Genomic DNA, 21250 nt, shown 5'->3' with positions numbered 1-21250 from the left:
AGAGGTTAGGAGGCAAAGAAAATGTGGAGCTTTGATGATGTTGATGCACGCCTGCTCCCACTCACTCACACCTGTAAACATTCTATATTCACATGTCTCTAAGTAAACCAGGATATCTCATAGTATACTAGTAGGATCGTTATGTCCATGAATTAATTTGATTGATCATAAGTTAGGGCTATAGTAAAAACAAAAACAAAAACATTCTTGATTAGCCAAAAGAGTAAAAGAATATTGTTTTAATAAGACCCATCTTTTCTCTCTCTAATTACGTCTTCACTAAACCCAATTAGATTCAAACAATCTATTCAGTCCAAAAGATAAACATGGGACAACAATTCGATGTAGAAATATCCGCTTTTCATGCTCCATTCTTTCTTTAACTTACTAGTACCAATTATAAAACTCACAAACACCACCAAACCCATTCTCTACAACTCATCTTCATCAAAGATTCACCCACTCCCACCGAAACAAAAGGAAAGAAAAACACATGATGCTGATGCAATATACATAACAAAGGATTAAATCTTAGATATTGGTGCTGTTCGTTTGCTCACCCAGGTGATCCATCTGGGTGAAGATGCAAATCGGTGTTTGTTTTGTCCATTATAATGCTACATCCAGATGGATCACCCAGCTGAATTTTTAAAAACTCATTTCAAATTCTCACCCAAACGAAGGTGAGTCATGGTGCATCTGGATGCAGATGCATCTAATTCAATCCAAAATGATAAATGACAAAAATGACTTTTTAAAATCAAAATATTATTTTCAAACCGTAAATTCCTTTTTTTGCATATACATTTTTCCGCCAGAACCAAAAAATGCATTTTCCCGCAAAAATTGAAAAACACTTTCCCGCCAAAACCGCAAAATGCATTTTTCCGCAAAACCGGAAAATGCATTTTCTCGCTAAAACCGAAAAAAAACAATTTTCCCGCAAAACCGGAGAACGCATTTTCCCACCGAAAAAAGGTATTTTCCCGTCAAAACTGGAAAAACGCATTTTCCCGCTGGAACTGGAAAAACGCATTTTCCCGCCGAAACCGGAAAAATGCATTTTCCTGCCGAAACTGGAAAAACATATTTTCTTGCCAAAATCGAAAAATGAATTTTTCGCCAAAATTGGAAAAATGCATTTGACCGCCAAAACTGTAAAAACATATTTTCCTGCCAAAATCGGAAAAACGTATTTTCCCGCCAAAACCGCAAAAAATATTTTCCGCCAAAAACGTAAAAATGCACTTTTCCCGTCAAAACGCAAAAATGCATATTTCCCGTCAAAACGCAAAAATGCACATTTCCCGCCAAAACCGCAAAAATGCATTGCCAAAATCGTGAAAAAAACATTCCCCATCAAACCCGCAAAAACGCACTTTTTCGTCAAAAACACATTTTCCGCCAAAACCGCAAAAACACACTTTTCCTGCCAAAACCGCAAAAACATCTCTCTTGTCTGTCGTCTATTCATTTTCTTATTCATATTAAAAGAGAAAAAAATGGATACTCTCTTTAGGTTAGTCAGTCTCCAACAAGAGCAACAATCCGATAGCATCATTACAAATCAATCTTCGTTAAGCAGAACCTCTACCACCACTAGTGGCTCTCCACAAACAGCTTATCACTACAATCACAACAATTTCCCACCAAACGACCTTGTCGAAGAATGCTACAACTTATTCATGGATGAAGAAGACCTCTCCTCTTCTTCCTCTCATCACAACCATCACCACAACACCAACCCTAATAGCTACTACTCTCCTTTCACTACTCCCACCCAATACCATCCCGCCACCTCATCAGCCCCTCCCTCCACCGCAGCAGCGGCCTTGGCCTCACCGTACTCCTCCTCCAGCCACCACAATGACCCTTCCGCTTTCTCCATCCCTCAAACTCCTCCTTCCTTCGACTTCTCATCCAATAGTAACATTATGTGTAAATAAGTTTGTTAACTGTGTACAACAAAACTAATTGTTATGTCAAATAATATAAACACCAAATATGTATTATTTGAAGGGAGCTAATTTTAGTCATACACCTTCCCGTAGCACGAATTTATGATATGTTCTATGAATTTATAGTATTAATCAGTGGTAATCACGAATAAAATAAACAATACTAGACATTTTTGGTCAAATACACTGTTTAGTTTTCAACGCTAGCTTATTTTCCTTCAACCAGAGGATAGGAAACCAATATTTTGTCTAATTTGTTAATTTCAGCAGACTGACCAAAATACTATGCACTTGACAAAATGGCACATACTTTCTTTTTTTGTTCGTTTGTTAACTATATAAATCTGTAGAAAATATTAATAAATAAGCATCCGTTGACCTAACAACATTCACCACTAATAGAATAACTTGATAAAGAAGGCAATAAGTATGTATTAAACAATAAATATGGAGCTTTATTTGTGGGAAAACCTGATTTTGTCCGCCACACAACTGACCAAAATTAATTAAATAACATTATTTGGTACTCTTGGTTAATTACATTGTAGGAATCAATTGGGGCATGAAGGGACATTGCGCAATAAAAAAAGAGCGTTGCATATAAAACAACGAGTTCTAAAATGCTACTCATCTCATGCACCATGACGCTTTAGTGATGGCATTTTTAGGGTTTAGTGCCTCATCGACAAATTTTGTATTTCGAATGCTTTTTTTTTTCAAGTTTTCAATTACTAAAGGAAGCATTGGACCCTATATATACACTAAAGGAAATATGTTTTTCCCTTTTCATTATTATCTTCTTAGATGACCATATATCTGTGATATAATGATCATTGACTCGTGAGATGAGAATATCTATGGAAAATTAATTCGATTAACTTGGTATCATGGGTATGCAAAAAGTTCCCAAAAGGGTGACTCACAATGTTAGTAAGTAGAGAAGAGCCACGAACCTAGATTGAGCTAACTGCATCTTTGTTTGTGCCAGATTGATTAGTCAAGGTTTAATTTTAAAGTTTCTTATTTAGTGTTGTACTAGGTGTTTTGCCCGCACATGCGGGCATAATAATCTTACGAATACTTATTATTTTATGTTTTATTAATCCAAAAATCGACATTATAAAACTTTAATTGGTGAACATGCTGAAGGAAAAAAATTATGGTGAATTCTTTGTTACTCAAAATTTATACCAGTTATGTTGAAATTTTAGTCAAATTATTGAAAGGTAGATCCCACTTTTTTCTTCTAAATTCCCATGGAGGAATGAATTTATAAGAAAAAATTTCCCTATGCAATTTTGATAAGGAACAAATTGAACAAAAATTCATATTTTTTTTATTTTTTCAATTCTTCAAATGAAATTTTATTTTTTATTTTCTTCTTTTTTTTTCATTCTTCTAGTGGTCACCAACTGAACCTATAGTGTTTCACGGATTAAACTTAAATTGGTTTAAAGTAAAAGCAAAAAAAAAAATTTAACTCAGTCACAAGTTAAGTTATTATTTATGATTTTAAATAGTTAAATCAAACATCAAATTATTTATATATGTAAAAAAAAAACGTTCATCAAACTATGTACTTATTATTCTGTTAAAAATTTTAAAACACTCATATATTAGAAATAGTTTAGAAAATATCTTTATATAAATATTTTTGTTTGACTAATATTTAATTATAAATTGTATTATATCTTAGTTTTTAACTTTATGATAAAATATTGTTTTCAGATAGCAACACAATATATATAAGAATTCTCTTAATTTTTAAATATATTTTCACAATTTTATTATATTAGTTTATAATTAATTATTTAATATAAAATATAAATTTAATATTATTAAAATAAAATACGTGTTTTATTATATATAAAATTCATTACAGGTTTTGTGAAAATTAATAAATACTCAGTTAAAAACTAATAATAAATCAGTGACCTATATAAAAGCTTAAAACCTAATAAAATATGACAAATAAGAAAATAAGAATTTTAATATAACATATAGATTTAAATATTATTAAATAAAATTTCGTTTTTAATTATATATAAAATTAATTACGGATATTTTCTTAAATTAATAAATTAGTGATTCAGCTAAAAATTATTAATAAATCAATGACTAAGCGAAAACCTAATAAAAACATGACAAATAAGCAAAATTGACTAAAATCATGGAAAACATGACAAATAAGCAAAATCAAAATAATTATATATCTAATTACATATTTTATAGTTATATTGTTTAAATTAATAAATTATGAACTCAACTAAAAACTATTAATAAATTAATGACTCAGTTTAAACTTAATTAAAACATAACAAATAAGCAAAATTATCTAAAATCATGAAAATCATGACAAATAAGCTAAATCATTTCATAAATAATAGTATAGACTGGGACTTGGATCGTATCTTTTGCTATCGTTTGCGAACAGCAAACTAAATATCTGTTTTTTATAATAAAAAAAATTGAGTTGAGTAGTTACTCTGTTTACAGATTTGGCTGTAAATTTCTCATTTATATTTTGGTGACAGCAAGTTAACCAGTAACAATGCTTAAGGTGCTGAGTTGACATTTCATATGAACATATTTTTACCTAGAAAATCACGATAAATAGAATGATGTATGAGATAACCGATGATGATTAAAAGAAGTGATTATTCTTAAGACTAGAGACACATAACAGATGTGACAAACAAATGTGGCAAACATATGGACCCAAATTGCAGTTTTATTTTATAAGGAATCTTTTAGTAGTTGTCATGGGGCTTTGTACTATATAATTTAAAATCGGACACTTTCCATTTTCCTAATTGGGTATATGGACTAGGAATATACCATGTTCTCAAAACAAATATAAAGCAGAATTATATAGCTAGCGACCAAAAGAAAATGTATATCTTCTTTTTTCCTTCTTCTTTTTGATGACAAACAATTAATCGGATATGCTGAACAATCATGATAATTACATACAAATAACACCTTTTATCATTATATATCGTGAGAACAAGTGTAAATTTAAAATTAAGTTAGAGTACTATTTTTGAAAAAAATGTTAGATCAATCAAAAATATTTACCAAATTCAATAAAACATGCATGCTAGAGATTTATTATTTTTGTAAAAGTCATGTGGCATAATGTAGATATGGAAGAAATAGTTTATCTATAATTTATATTCTATTAACAAGAAAATATATGATGGTGATGACACTAACTCAAATTATTCTGATACATGTCAATTTAGAATATTAATTACACTATCACAAACTATTTTGATACATACCACCAAACTTATTAACTTAAATGATATAATAAATGATCATGACATATATAACAACCTACTGATTTGCTAATGGATATGGGTTCTTTTTGCATAATATTGATGACAACAATAAAAATCAAATATATGAATGAATGACATATTCATGGTGTAATGTTTTTTTTTTTTTTGCTAAACATGGTGTTAATATAGTTCTTTACTTAGGCGACCGGTTACTTTAGGCGTCAATTTCAGAAATTAATTATATTCCTACGAATTTTCCAAAACATTTGAATAAACCCACTTTGCATGGCCCATATAAACACATCATAACACAAGTTGATTTACCCTAAAATCACATTCATGCATCTGATGGGAAGAATATATATACGCTGATAAAAAAAAATTCACATTTACATGTTTATTTAGTTTTATTAGTACCAAAGTATTTTCATTCAAACTTGAAATGTTTTCAACGTTAGTGTTAACTTACTCATCGTTCGCCACCTGCCTAATTTAAGCAAATGTATCTCATAATAACTTATGTAATTCAAATCATCTAAAAATATATTTAAAATCAAATTCTTCTAAAGATTTATTTTGAATACACCTTTCCTCAGTGTTTCTGCCACCAATAACTGCAAACTTACAAAACAATTGAGAGAATTACTATCTACAAAAATATATCTACATACACATCAAAACTTATGTTAAATATTAAACTGCTTTACACATGTTACCCTCAGCCATAGTTATCCTCCCAGCTTTTGGGCTCGTGGTTACTGTTTGCCTATTTTAAGTATTCTAAAATCCAGATATGGGTGTCTTTATAGAGTAGTGTGATTTTTAAGCTATGGCAGAAACGATAACTGCGGGAGCAACAATTGGGCACGTACGAGTGTTCTAGGCTTCAAGAAGATCTCCCTCAAGTCTGTTTTTTATGTGTTTAAAGCTATCACTTTAGATGCAAGCTTTCCTGAATTTTTTGGCTTTAAAGAAAAAAAAAAAAAAATATATATATATATATATATTCTTTTTAAAACAATTTTTTGTTCATGTTTATTCAATATATTTCTTATGGCGGACAATTTAATTAAGAAAGCCTTGTATGTGTGTTCGGTTTCAGATTTCCACTCGATCGAGGGTTGATATAACTCAATGTTTAACCAAATAAAAATTCCTCCTTTCCCATGTCTACGCCTATTCATAAAAACTAATAATTAAATCAACCTGAATAAACATGCATTATTTATAATAAGTTCCCTTAACCGAGGCCCTATAAATACCTCATATGTGTTTCACCAAACATTCACTTATAACCCTCCATTTCCTTTCTTGAATTTGTCCTGTGCCCTCTTTTCAATACATTGAAATCCACTAAACTCTTTATTTATATATAAAACCATTCTTCCAGGATGGCTTCGTTGATCACAGCCAAAGCAATTATGAGTCATCATCATGTTTTGTCCTCAACTAGAATCACTACACTTTGTTCCGACAAAGCCATCGACAACCAACAAAGAAAAACAAAACTCCAAATCTCTCACCGATTTTTCTCCCGCCGAACAATATCTGCAGCTGTAATCAACTCAGCGTCGCCTGTGCCGAAGAAAGAGACGGTGGAAGATGAGAGACGGTGTCATGTTGCGTGGACAAGTGTACAACAAGAGAAGTGGGAGGGTGAGCTTACTGTCCAAGGAAAGATCCCCACTTGGCTGGTTTGTCTTTTATCGTCATATTATATCCTCCAAATATATTTTAGCTATATTCGTTGAATTTCATACAAATATGTATCGTGCACACAATACACACTCACACTGGCACATGAATATGTATATATTACAAGACAAAACTATTTTTTCTTCTATATAATTGCATGTAAATTTATTTATATTCTGTATAATCTTATAGTACATGATTTCATTACTAAGAAGTCTAAAGGATTAGATTAATCAATATGTTTGAATAGATATATTACGGTGCTAAGGCATATGGTTGGTAGTTGGTACACGTCTACGAGCGATACTCGTGACCATTGTTGCAATCTATAAACAGCGTACATTCAGTCATGTTCCAAGTTAGACACCAACAAGTAACAATGTGTTAGCAAAAACTTGTAATATAATCAATATATTTATATTTATACATAACTAACGTCGACTTTTGTATATATTTAATTTGACATAAAGCGTTCAGAATCTTTTCCTTTTTAGTTCTTATAAATCAGATAACAGTTATAAAACTGCATATAAAACAAACGATTAAACATTTTTCTAAACAATATTGTAAAAATGAGACAATTAATGATTATAAGGTAACATGCAGAATGGTACGTATCTAAGAAACGGACCGGGCCTATGGAACATCGGAGACCACGACTTCCGACATCTCTTCGACGGCTACTCCACACTAGTCAAGCTCGAATTCGACGACGGTCGTATATTCTCCGGCCACCGTCTCCTCGAATCCAACGCCTACAAAGCCGCCAAGAAACACAAGAAGCTCTGTTACCGCGAATTCTCCGAGACTCCAAAACCGTCGAGAAGCAACTTCAAGAACCCTTTCTCCGGGGTCGGAGAGATCGTCAAACTATTCTCCGGCGAGTCTTTAACGGACAACGCCAACACCGGAGTGATCCGTCTCGGTGACGGACGTGTCATGTGCCTCACGGAGACTCAAAAAGGATCGATTCTTGTCGACCATGATACGTTAGACACGATAGGGAAGTTCAAATACGACGACGGTTTGTGCGATCACATGATCCACTCGGCGCATCCCATCGTGACAGAGACGGAGATGTGGACGTTGATACCTGATCTTGTTAAGCCTGGTTACCGGGTCGTGAGGATGGAGGCCGGGTCGAATAAAAGGGAGGTTGTGGGGCGGGTTAAATGTCGGTCCGGGTCGTGGGGACCCGGGTGGGTTCACTCGTTTGCGGTGACGGAGAATTATGTTTTGATACCGGAAATGCCCCTGAGGTATTCGGTGAGGAATCTGCTTAGAGCTGAGCCGACGCCGCTTTACAAGTTTGAGTGGTGTCCTAACGACGGAGCTTTTGTTCATGTCATGTCCAAACTCACTGGAGAAATCGTAAGTGAACGTTTTAATAAGTCAATGGATTGTTTTCTTACTTTTTTTTTTTCATTCAGTTTTGGATTATGTTGGTTATAGTACATATTTAGTTAAGTTCAATCAAAAAGATAGTGTTCATGTTTACTTAATCCTCCATTATTGGTATGTGGTATGTGGTAAGTGGCGTAACATGTACGGTTGCTTGATGTCATAATGTGCATATATAATCAGAGTCACGATTTTAGGGAAACATTGATGTATGGATATTAGTTAATATATGCAATGTTGTTCTATATTACTAAGCCAACTTTCAACGATCACTTTTGCCTTAGACTAGAAAATCTTTTAGGTTTTACATGTGTTTAAGTGATACATATCATCTAAAAGGTCTTTTTTTCTTCCATCTCTTTATACTATAGCCAGGATTTTAGAATTTAGAGTGAGATCAAAGGGCTATTATTGGAGAGAAACCTATTAGAACGTTTAAACGTTATTGATTTACTTCAGAAAACCAATAGAAATACATGTGATACAATTGATTTTTTATATTTATTTTCATTTTAAACATGAAAGTAAAGCATAATATTAATATGATATTCATTCGTGACCTAGGTGGCAAGCGTGGAGGTCCCTGCATACTTAACGTTTCACTTCATAAACGCATACGAAGAAGATGAAAATGGAGACGGGAAAGCGACGGTCATCATTGCAGATTGTTGCGAACACAACGCAGATACGCGGATACTCGATATGCTCCGTCTCCACACATTACGTTCCTCACATGGTGACGACGTCTTACCCGACGCTAGGTATATATGCGTCAACTTTTTGATTACCATACCTACATTTTTACTTTTGATAATAGCTGAATATGTTGATGTAATCTTATGCATTATTAACATATATATACATGTGTTTAGGATTGGAAGATTCAGGATACCGTTGGATGGAAGCAAGTACGGGAAACTGGAGACGGCAGTGGAGGCGGAGAAGCATGGGAGGGCGATGGATATGTGCAGCATCAACCCTTTGTATTTGGGTCTAAAGTATCGTTACGTTTATGCGTGTGGTGCTAAAAGACCTTGTAACTTCCCCAATGCCCTCACCAAGGTAACCTATATGCATAGACTATAGCAAAACAAGTTTTTACTGATATTCTTCAAGTTTTATATGGTGTTAGCGATATGGTCTTTTTGTTATATATATGCGTTGTTGATCAAGATTTGTGAGTAGTAACTAAAAGCATCTTCATCTCTTAAATAACATATTAGCTATTGTATGAGACAGGTTGATATTGTGGAGAAGGAAGTGAAGATCTGGCACGAACATGGCATTATACCATCCGAGCCATTCTTTGTGCCTCGTCCAGGCGCAACCCATGAAGATGATGGTTAGTTCAAAATACATAGGTTTCGTTGTCTTTCTTTGATATTTTTTTTTTCTAATATGGGTTTTGTGTTGTGAAAGGAGTGGTGATATCGATAGTAAGTGAAGAAAATGGAGGAAGCTATGCGATATTGCTTGATGGAAGCTCCTTTGAAGAAATAGCAAGAGCCAAGTTTCCTTATGGTCTTCCTTATGGCTTACATGGTTGCTGGATCCCCAAGCACTGAACACTACAAACTCAACAAAGATACCTTCATTATACAAAACACAGAGATAAGTAATATTTATTTGTAGAAATTTGTATAATTACTATATTATACATGTGCAGGTTTTTTAAATTGTTGTTGTACCTTGTGTTATATTGTTTTTACATCTCATATATGTAATATTTATTTATACAAATTTGTATAATTACTACATTATACATGTGAAGGTTTTGTAAATTGTTGTTGTCCATTGTATTCTTATTTTCTCATCTCATATATGTAATATACGAAATCAAATAAAAGTAACCGTTGTGGTGGATAAAGTAATTTAAACTGCGATTCAATTATTATTTACATCATTCAACTATAAATTAGTACATCCAATGGGTTGGGTACACACTATATGACAATTTGCTCAGTTTTCAAAATCCCTTGCTCACAAGTCACAATGATGACAGCCACTTCTCTTCTCTGCAGATAAAACATTGTTACACTGGTGCAGATGTGGAACCACAACTATCCCCACCCAGTGAATCGGATACCATCACCTGCACATGTTTAGGAGCTGCTTCCGGTTCGTTGTTTCCACCTATCAATTAATTAGCAAATAATATGATCTTCAATTTCATGGAAATTAGTTTTGAAGAGTAAGAGATAAAACCGAAAGGACTCTCTCTTTGACAATCAACGAGAAGGAACCAGAGGATACAAACGTCAAAAATAAATCAACTTTAGCTATAACTCAACGAAGCCTCATGCCTAAGGTGATTCTAAGGAAATTGGTTTAGTATTCTACCGAATCAAACCAGTGGATTCCACGAGTGTCACAAGGTTTTCATGATTCAAATTAGAAGTCCATTTCGAAACAGGCAGTGAAAACACAAGAACATATGATTTTCCCGGAACTAATATCTTAACAGACCAAGCACATGCAAGGAGTAAACTAGCGTAACTAACCTGATTGAACCGAAGTAGCCACTGATGAAGTTGTCGCTCCTCTCTTCATTTTTGGCTGCAAAGATAAACAGTTTGTAAATGAATTGAACTTTTAGAAAACATCATTATCTAGCAACAACTCTATAAAAAACAAGTTCGTAAAGTCAATAGGACTGTTGTAGCCTAGGTGAGTAGGCTTCACAAATAGGTATAAACGATTCTTTGCAGGTAAAAGACTTGAGACTAAAATAGTGAACAGACTGGTTTTTCGTACCTTGGTGTTTTCTTCCATATATTTCACGACCTGAGAGATGCTTCCACAATGTCCATGAAACAGCGTGTAAGCCCACAAAAGAAGCTTCCTCGGGATGCTTAAATCAATGACTTCAACTCCTTCTGTGCCTGGAAGAAGTTTCCCTGCTGTCGCTAACCGAGGCAGTGTGAAACAGAGGTTGACTTCAGAAGGAAGTGTCACTGACGCAGTTTCTCGGAAGTAACTGTAACAACTTTTAAGCAAAGAATTAGCCATCTCCAGATTCTCCTCCGAGACTTTATTGGCAACGAGTACGTTCTTGATCTTGGACAGAACAGGTCCCCATTTTGCCTCGAGCATTTGAGATTCTGAGGGATTCTCGAACGAAGAATTCCAGAATCCTGACTTGAGATCAACACAGAGCACCCGTCTGTTTTCCAGAAAATCAAATGATGGATTTATTGCTTGACTTTCCGCTGAGGATACCTGCTGCAAGGGAGTTATTGATGCCAAGCTTGTTATCAGAGCTCGACACCAAGCAAGAGAAGCATGTCTACCAACTTTAGCTGAAAAGCTATTAGACAACTTTGGATTCTTGAAACGCTTTCTAATCTTTTCATTTATGGTTTCCAGGGTCTCAACCTTGTTGTCTAGCTCAAGAGATACAATGTATTGGTGTAGAAATCTGCAAAAGGAAAAATCAATGTTAACGGCAAACGATGACATATATATTCATTTCTCATGCAAAATAGATTACCTGTATAAGATCCTCTCTGAGGTTTCTGGATCCTTTGTTTCAGGGAAATTGCGTATGTCTGGCCATATGCTTCCTTGTTCTATAAAAAGGGAAAATATTTTCTCTAGCTGACTATCAGGATTGATTTTCGCTCCCCCAGACTCAACCCGACTCATCGAGGCAACCAGTGCATTTATGTATCTTCCTATTGCAACTGGCACAAGGTCTTCAACGCATAGAGCAAACTGAGTTCAAAGTTTTGTAGATTACGACATTAGCATTTATCCTATGTTCAGCTTGTGACAACTTGATTAAGGCATATAGCACGTAGAGACTCGTAGAAATGTTGATTCCTTACCCTCTTATCTGATCGAAGAGAATTAAATGCTCGTTCTAGTGTGTTGACGTCTCCAGTTTCCTCCAATAGTCTCAAATAGAACAGTAAGTATTTGCGGATGCAAGTAATGAATTTCCGTGAACTTTCTGGCAGGTTAACTTCAAGAGCCTTCTTGTTCCCAGCCAAACCTGGAGTTTTCCGCCTAAACAGAAAAGGAAGAAACATATGTTTCTCAGAAGGTTATTCTAATCATCAGGGATGATGTCACCAGAGTTAAAGCCCCTTAGTACAAAAATTAACTCAAAAAAATGCAGGGCAAGTAAGAATGTATCTGTACCTTCCCTTTTTAACCATGCCATCAATCTCCCACATATTGATTGTAAAACTTGACCTCGATGATTTGAAACAAAAGGAAAGTTCTTCTTTTGCTCTTTGCAGATCACTGCTCCCACCCCTTCTATACAGCCCTTGAGCAAGCATGTATCTCGCCTTATGAAAATGTTTCAGATCTCCTTCTACACAGGTTCCCAGTGCAGAAAGGCTGTCGTTGTAGAGCATATGCCATACCCCTTCCATCTGAATTGATCCCTCTCCAGTTTTAGCATAACTTGCTTCCAAATTGCCATCTTGACCTTCTTCAAGTTGACGAGAGGATCCAAAAGTCGTTGTACCAATGATTGCCATAGCAGTATCCTTTATAGATTCATCAAAGCAATATGAGACGAGGACCTGAAAGGTCAATAGGGAAATTAAACAGTCCATTCAGGACCTCAAAAGCAGAAAAGTAAATCAATAGTGGACTGCTTAAGCTGGAGACTGGACTTGAGCATGATTTTTTTTTTCTTTTAAAACCATGATGCTGTTGTTGCAAGTTGAACAAACGACGATTGTAGTACTGCAAATCAGAAAGAGAGAGAAACAGTGTGGCGTTGTCAACAACAAACCTTTAAGGCCTCTAAGTTCTGTTTCCCACAAGCATTTAGAAGCTTCAAACGAGAAGCATGCATTCTATACACAGGATCTACTGCAGACGGATTCAATGTCATGGCTTGCTCGTAATAGGATAACGAAATTTCATACGGGTGCCCAAGCTTCTCACTGAGTTTTCCCATGTAGAATGCATGTGACCAATCTTGTCTGTGCAGGATAGGTAAAATAAAATAAAATAAACAGCCTCTTAAGTAATATACCAAAATAAACAAACTATGAATACACATTACACAGTACACTAAACTATACCTATGTGCAAAGGCTTTCTTGAAATGCTTCATTGAGTTCTCACAAAATCTTCTCCACGTTGCATCCTTCGAGGGTAGCACAGACCGCTGATCATAAGACGGCACAACACTCTGAAGGCTGTCATAGTATACCAGCGCCAACAGCTCATGTATCTCAGACTACAATAGAGGATCAACACTTAAACATATCAATAACAGCAACAGGATATTATAACATACTGCAAAAAACAAAACTAACAACTCTTCAAAAAGCCATTCCTCCATCAAAATCAAAGCTGTATAAGTACTTCCTGCAACTTATGCTAATTTTTGTATCACAAAGAGGTATATAAACAAACTTTTTAACTTGTACTCTCTACATATCAAAGTATTTTCAGGTTTAATGCAAATTCACATATTAGTAAAGACTACTAAAGCTACACCCAGAAATATGATAGGTAGTGAATTCAAGTTAAACATACTAACATCAGAAATATGAGTAAAAGGTTTCAGGAAAAGGACAGATAGGAGAAGAAAAAGTAACAGCAACATCTAATTATATGTTATCCAGTAAGTGATTAAGCATTATGAAGGTGGCAAATGAAACCTGTTGTTCTGGTGAATTCGCCAACGCCAAACTCATTAGCAGGCAACGTCTGCTTCTTCTTCTGCTTGTTTCAACTCTTTGCGAAAGAGCAGCATTCTTCCTCCATCCCACGACATTTATGTGCTTACTCCCATCATTTAGCAACAAATCTACTTCCTGATAGAGGTGAAAAAACAAATGGTAAATGTAAGCATTTATCAATACATGAGTAAAGCACCCTTCAATGAAAGACACATAGCCACCCTCTCTCATCCTAGGGTTATAACTCATCCCTAAAAGCTACCTAACGATAAGGAACCACTCATACCATTCTACAAGTTGAAACGAATAAGAATTACAGTACCAACAGCGAATGAAAGAACTTGCCTCATCGTAAATATTGCCAAGCTTTTCCCAACTCTCAAAGCGCAGAGGATTATAGAGCAGATCATATTTGAACAGATTTGCATTCTGCTGTACAAACTCTTCTCCTTCCTTCGTGAGAACAAAACCGGGCCATTTATCACTAGCACTAACTTCCTCAGACTGAGCCAAGAAATAATATAAATTGCGGTAGACATCCAAATAGGGGTCGGAACTGCAAGCAAGTTAAAACAACATCCTTATGTATTCCAACATTATAAACATCTATGATTCGATATTTCTTCTTTGGCAGTGACCAAAATTTCTCTTACGAGGGTCACCATTTTTAACGGAACAAGAAAAAAGATTCTAGGAAAGTTATTCATTCTGCTTCTGCTTGTCACTAAAATAAAAAATGTGAAGCTTTCTAGACACAATAAGATATAGAAAATACACATAACAGTCGGATCATCTTATATGGTCATCTCTGCTCAGCAATATATTATAATTCAAGAGACAGCTGAAACGATATCAGACTATGGACGTTATCTTTGGCAAGAGGAATTCATAAAAAAATGATTGGTTTATACCTGTGGAGCAGTGACACCTTGTACTCGCTGAGGGTTTTGCTGTGAATTACACATTTAGTTATGGTTTCAAGGAAACCTTCAGAACCAGCCTCGTATGAGAGTTTGTCTTCACATAAATCAGGATCATCTAAGAATGTATCTATCACATTGCCAACTAGGAGATCATCTGGTGGTTGTGAAAAATGCTTTTTAATTGCTCTCAAGACTCTCCGGAGTTTAACTAGTCCAGTTCTCTGAGACAAGAAAAATAGGTATAAGATTACCAGAGACTGTGTATGGAGAACTGCTAGCATCACCATACTGTCATACGGTTGAAGAGTGTATACTTATAACTTATTTGTCAAACACCAGATACTAAGCGATTTTAGCTACATGAGTTACAATAGGTGTTTAGGAAGATCAATGAAGGATATGCTATAAGTCTACCAGAGAACAAATCAAGAAGACGTATGACTTATCTACGGAACACAACTTGCAACACATTCCAATTTCTGTGTGTCATGTCGGTTGCTCATGCATGCTTAAATCTATATGCATTATTTGGTAAACACCAGTTGACATGTGAGCCTAGTTGTACTAGTGAACAGCTATTTTAGTAGACTGCAACGAAATATTTTACTCAAACAGAAAAAAAAACTTGAAAGCCACGAACTTCTGCCGACACTGGGTAGCTTCCAGTGCCCCCCACTAAAGATTTAACGCTGAATATCTATGCACCAAGTATAAGGAAAATAAATAGTTTGGCACGCACTTATGACACACATGCAAATGGGTCTACCAAGTTGAGGAAATTTCACTCACAGAAGAAGCCTTGGCATACGGTAGTATGTACTGGAAAACATCAACACATTGTTCCTTGGTCTGATAATCTCCCCGGCTAGTGTTTTCGTGCGCAGCAAGCTCATCTTGGTATGAACCATCGACTCTAAGATTTAGACCATACAGACAGAAAAAGCACTGATCTAAAGCGTTATTGATTAGCAACTCAAGTTCATCTTTTTCATCTTCAGCAACTTCTTCTGTGTGTTCAGGAATCTTTTTGTTTTCTTGTTCTAACTCCTCTTTCTCCTTATCACTAAATTTTCCTTCTGACTCATCCTTCTTAGAATCAGTGTTTGTGTTTTCGTTTCTCTCAACATGCACATCAGTTCTGCATAGTTTCCCCATATCATGTCCAAGGCCATCCGGGGAGTTGATACCGGATTTGACTTTCATGTCCACAGCCAATAAATGCTTAATTGCAAATCTGAGAAAAGATCCTTCCTCCCCCGCACAATTTTTACCAGCGCAGCAGAGCCCATATTCAGCTAGCAAATCATGGAGACATATGATCAACTCAACCTGAAAGAAAACAAATTTTAGAAAGTCCAATATCACAAAGAAGCAGACCAAAATAGCTTTTAGTGTCATGACTGATAGTAAGTACTCTCCTAGAAAGCCATGACTTACTTGGTATTTAGTAGATATTGTAGAATCAAGGTGTTGAAGTTTACAAAATCCAATAGCTGCATCGACAAAGCAAGATTTCTGCTCTTCTTCAATATCGTCAGCAATTTGAGAATCTGAATCTCTCTTAGAAAGAAAATGCCTCACGATATTTGACATGACCGTCAAAAGCATAGATTGTATACCGGCGATACAATCTCTTGGGGCAACCACATCATTCTGCACATCAGACATACGCATTAATAACGGTGACAAAGTTATTATATTAGGACAACCAAAAAGCTTTACAGATATTAATCTATTGTACATTTTAGTGCCTAATAATTAGACATGTAACTTTTATTTAAAACAATATACTCTTTAAGTTAGTCTCCGGTACAAGAGCCTGAGGATTGTCAAGTTTTAATTAGCATATCAAGCAAGAACAAGCAGATGATGCAGCTCATAAATCAAACAAAGTTAGTGACCATGTGTATAATTTCTCGCATACCCTTGTGCTAGCATGATTAGTCTCACATATCCAAAACAAACAAAGATAACTAGCTTTTCAAATATCTTCTGAGAACCATAGCATCTATGCCAAAATAAAAATAAAAAAAATTTAGACTTACAGAGTTATCTACTAACTGGTCAAGGAAGTTCTTCACTTGAGAGATACAAAGAAGAATTGCCTTGATTTCCTCTGCCACCAAGTGATTCCAATTCTCACTCAAATTTGTATTTGAGGTCAAAAAAGCTTCCCCCGTACCAATTGATTCCAAGAGTACTTGCAACTTTCTTCTATGACAGTTCATATAAACCTCCACATCTATAGCCTTACTCTCCTGGCATGCTTTTATTAAAACTTCCAGTGCTGATAGCTCAGTAGAGGAGATCCCTTCTTCCATTTTCAAAGAGGATGCAGTCCAGATGTCTTTGTCTGGAAATAAAAGTGATGCAAGTAACTTTACACACTCCCGATATAATTCTTTCTCCATCATCTCAGGTACGGTCTTTTCCAGCAAGACATCAATCTTAAGCAGATTTATTTCATGCATGACTCTACCGATGCTCAGCTCTCGAATTCTTCTGCAATGGGGCAGCTGAACTAAGACAGGAGATTCTCCAATACCTTCCTTGTCCAGCAATGCCAAACACCTGAAAAGTTCTTCAAGAGCTTTAGATTTTTTACCCTCCAATATCGATAACCGTGCACTCAGCCAGAAATATCGAGCCCAGAAGGATCTTTTATTATAATCTAACACCTCCTTAGCACTCTGATCACCTTGACAACTCTTAGATGAGGAGTCGGGAAAACTTTTCTCCCAGGAATTAGGGGTAGATTCGATGGCAAGATCAAGGGAAACAGATTCAATTATCTTAGAGAGATGGTATGTCACTTCTACCATGCATGATGGGGATTCAGGAATATCTGATCCTTTAGATTCGAGGTCAGAGTACAGCTCGGCGAGAAAAAGACTGCATTCAGGTTTCCGATCTAGTCCCCAGTGTCTAGTGAGCTTTTCTAACTCCAAAACTTTTAAGGCTGCATCACGACTCAACAGATGTTCACATTTACTTGCAATATACTCTAGAAGCAAGTGACCCATATGATAAGCACCATAGTTTTCTGAGGTTTCCTTCACAAAATTAGAAACGACAGTGTGTTCAGAAACCGGATCAGGTTTGTTAAGGCAGTGAGAACCGACAGACGCTCTGCTGAATCCACTTTCAAGGACAAAAGTCTCAAGATACCGAAGGGTGTCACTGCTGGGATCCTTGCTACTATCAGACTCTAGCTCTGCCTTCTCAGGTTTCTGGTTCCGAAGACGTTCAAGCCGAGTACTCCGCCTCTCTTGAGGGTGTTCTTCAGAAAACGCAGGCTCTTTTTCTTTAACCTGACCACCACTTTCTCTTTCAATGTTGCAATCCTTAACAGACGCATTACTCGAATCTGGTTCCACACAATGATTATTCTTTTCCGGACCCTGTATTACAGCTTCTGTACTAAGATCTAATTCAATGGTGATTGGTATGTCAGCTGATATCCCTACAGTTTCACACGGAGGATGCACTATCCCAAGTAGAGTATCTAATAGTGCCACCCATGACGCTTCAGGAAGTTTAACTTGCACTCTTTTTTTCAACTTCTTGGAAGCAGCATTCTTGTCCTGATTCTTGTCAGACACCTTTCTTTTACCAAGAAATTTGAGCCGAACATGCCGAGGTTCAAGCTTATCTATACCCTTGGGCGCAAAAGGTGCTGAATCTGTTTCTTCAATAGAATGTTTTACATGAAGAGCACGAGAATGTGATGGCCAGTGCCTCAAAATCAGATTTGCAACTGAAAGACAGGAAACTTCATCACCTATGGCAATGAGAACTTCTAGAAGTTTCTCCATGCAGTTCCCTGCACATTAGCACATTCAGTTTTCAGGGGAGGGTGATTGAAGCATACATGCAACAGTCCGCAAACCCAGTAACAGAGAGCAATCATAGATTCAACATCTATTGCAAAAGGTATAAGACCAACTAGGATTCAATAATGTGATAGAACACTTTCTGTATATGTTTGAGAGAGGGAGGAATAGTGCGTACAATTATTTGGGCTGCAGAGAAGTCCTTGTTCAAATGCCCATCGTGAAATACTCAGCAATCCCATAGAGCAGGATAGAGTTCCAAGATGGTTCCACAGCACAGAATCTTTTGCATCTATGTCTATAGCTTGAAGGTAACAGTTCAACGCATCCTCGTAATGACTTGAGCCCAGCTCAAGAAATACAGTGGCAAGATTCTTCAGAGCCAAAAATCTGCAAAAGAGACAAGAATACTAATAAACAAAACATACTCAAACTTCAATTACTAAACATATAACCAAACGTAACTAGATGATTTATAGAATAAATGGAGCTTCACCTGAGATGATGGAGATGGTTATCGTTTGTGATAGTCTCCACCTGCAAAACAAACGACTTGCTCGGTTATAACAAACAGTTCCCAATATTAAAAGAGAGTAATCAAACAAGTTTTTTACTTTGGAGTTAGCTATAATAGGATCCTTAAGGATAGACTCTAGCAGCTCCCGAGCCTTTTCGTAGTCTTTAGCTTGCAGCTTTAGAAGACCCTCGTGATATCTTTGCGACAGATGAAACTCCTGACAATGGCAATAAACAAACAAACAAAAAAAGTTCAATATCTAATCTCCACAATGAGCTGATCTAGCTTCAAGATTATGCATCAATCAAAAGGTTCCAACTTTATTTAATGAACCCAGAATTGAAAGTTGCGAGAGGAATCAAATCAAGACAAAACAAAAACCTGAGCTTCTTTGCTAGGAGCTAAAGGCTCCCACTTCTCCTTGGACTCCGTATCATTGATCGCTGCAATCGAAAACTGAAGAAAAGGAATCAAAATTCGAAAACCCTAATCAATTAAAGGATCCATGAATTGAGAATTGGACGAAATAATCATTACCATATTGATTAGTCAAAGGGTCACTGATTAAGGGTTTTGAGAGTTACTCCGTGATTCAGCAGAGTCTTTGGCGATAAATCTTCTATCTTCTTATTCTGAGATTGATATCCACATTAGGGTTTTTAATTTCATGTAATATGATGATGGTTTTTGTTTCTTCGTGAGTCTGTTCTTCCACTCTGAATTATTCCGGTAATGTATATGTGTATATGTATATGTGGAAAATTTGCGAAAACAGGTCTTGTACTTTACGGTTTTACTATAAAGTGCTTCTAATTTTTACAATTACGATTTAAGCCCTTTACTTTCACATCTGTCTCAAAATTACCAAACTAAGGAATGATATATACGTAGAAAAATACTAGCACTAAAAAAGTTTTGGTCACAAAAATAGACCACAAAAAGTAAACTAATCCAAACCTTAAGACTTAGAGTTAAGGAGTAGGATTTGTGATTGAAGTTTAAAATTTTATAAAATAAAAAATAAATATTAAAAATTTGAAAATAAAAATTTTGAAAATAGTTTCAAAAAGTATTTTCGAATTACAAAAAGAAAATTGAAAAAAAATTTTAAAAAAAATTCAGAAAAAAATTTCAAAAAAAAAAGAAATTTATAAAAAAGTTTGAATTTGAAAACATATAATCTAAAACTATAATTTTTTAAAAATAAAATTTTATTTTTTTTATTTTTTAATTTATTTTTTTAATTAATTTTTTATTTTTTTTATTTTTTTATATCTAGGGTATTAGTGTCATTTTAACTATTAAATTAAACATTTTGATCATTTTTCTTTGGGCAAATCTCCAAAATAGCACATTTTTAAGTTTATATCACAAAAATAGCACTCAAAAACTAAAATGACCAAAATAGCACATTTCTAAGTTTATCCTTTGAAAATTTTAATTTTTTTATTTTTCAAAATTTGAAATCTTATCCCCAAAACCTCATTTCTCTAACTCTAAACCCTAAACCCTAAACTCTAAACCCTAAGCCCTAAACCCCACACTTTAACTCTAAACCCTAAGTTTGTGACTTTTGATAAAACATTAAGTGCTATTTTTGTGACTTTTGACCTTGAGTGCTAGTTTGAGAACATAAACTTGATTTAGTGCTATTTTTGTCTTTTTCTTTTTTTTTTTTGTGATCTATTTTTGTTCTATTTTTGTGACCAAAACTTGAAAATAGTAGAATTGTCCATATATTTATGTATCTATTTGTATGAACTAAAGTTGGATTATTCAAATAACTCTATAGTTAAGTTTGCGCATTTGATTTTGAACTAAAATTTTGTTAAGTTACTATATAAATGTAGTCTAGGTACCGTTTCAAAAATTAAAACTTAATCTGATATTGTTTTATTAAAATTATCATTTGATTATCGGTTCAAAAAATATTTAGCCAATCAAAAGTGTAATTTTTTAATTATTGAAAATCTTAGCAAAAAAAAATA

General features: G+C 35.0%; 2 protein-coding genes across 3 annotated transcripts; one reads left to right on the top strand and one right to left on the bottom strand.

Moving 5' to 3' along the window:
* The first annotated feature begins 6548 nt into the window (after positions 1 to 6548).
* On the top strand, positions 6549 to 9997 carry LOC106297618 (carotenoid cleavage dioxygenase 8, chloroplastic). The gene is made up of 6 exons (XM_013733825.1): positions 6549 to 6936; positions 7544 to 8308; positions 8903 to 9099; positions 9211 to 9400; positions 9578 to 9680; positions 9758 to 9997. Exons 1-6 carry the CDS (start codon positions 6634 to 6636, stop codon positions 9901 to 9903), a joined length of 1704 nt encoding a protein of 567 aa, XP_013589279.1. The 5' UTR covers positions 6549 to 6633; the 3' UTR covers positions 9904 to 9997.
* Positions 9998 to 10179: 182 nt separating this feature from the next.
* LOC106305544 (calcineurin-binding protein cabin-1) lies at positions 10180 to 19974 on the bottom strand. 2 transcript variants are annotated; one of them, XM_013741913.1, is made up of 19 exons: positions 19800 to 19974; positions 19644 to 19718; positions 19360 to 19479; positions 19242 to 19282; positions 18924 to 19135; positions 16958 to 18735; positions 16350 to 16565; positions 15702 to 16241; positions 14901 to 15133; positions 14335 to 14545; positions 13969 to 14124; positions 13384 to 13541; positions 13089 to 13281; positions 12482 to 12873; positions 12166 to 12346; positions 11829 to 12052; positions 11093 to 11756; positions 10840 to 10894; positions 10180 to 10471 (listed from the first exon to the last, which is right to left on the bottom strand). In XM_013741913.1, exons 1-19 carry the CDS (start codon positions 19800 to 19802, stop codon positions 10371 to 10373), a joined length of 5553 nt encoding a protein of 1850 aa, XP_013597367.1. In that variant the 5' UTR covers positions 19803 to 19974; the 3' UTR covers positions 10180 to 10370. The 2 variants fall into 2 exon arrangements, with proteins under 2 accessions (XP_013597367.1, XP_013597376.1); XM_013741922.1 differs by having other exon boundaries at positions 12482 to 12837.
* Positions 19975 to 21250: the final 1276 nt, after the last annotated feature.

This window comes from Brassica oleracea, chromosome C1 (assembly GCF_000695525.1).
Source record: "Brassica oleracea var. oleracea cultivar TO1000 chromosome C1, BOL, whole genome shotgun sequence".
NCBI lineage: Eukaryota > Viridiplantae > Streptophyta > Magnoliopsida > Brassicales > Brassicaceae > Brassica > Brassica oleracea.
This window is presented reverse-complemented; position numbering and strand designations above follow the sequence as displayed.

Coding starts and splice junctions, on each gene's coding strand:
- LOC106305544 (XM_013741913.1), bottom strand. Junction 19,136..19,241: donor AACCATCTCCATCATCTCAG/GTGAAGCTCCAT, acceptor TCTCTTTTGCAG/ATTTTTGGCTCTGAAGAATC. Junction 13,282..13,383: donor AAGAAAGCCTTTGCACATAG/GTATAGTTTAGT, acceptor TATCCTGCACAG/ACAAGATTGGTCACATGCAT.
- LOC106297618 (XM_013733825.1), top strand. CDS start 6,634: ATGGCTTCGTTGATCACAGCCAAAGCAATTATGAGTCATCATCATGTT. Junction 6,937..7,543: donor GAAAGATCCCCACTTGGCTG/GTTTGTCTTTTA, acceptor GGTAACATGCAG/AATGGTACGTATCTAAGAAA. Junction 9,681..9,757: donor CGCAACCCATGAAGATGATG/GTTAGTTCAAAA, acceptor GTGTTGTGAAAG/GAGTGGTGATATCGATAGTA.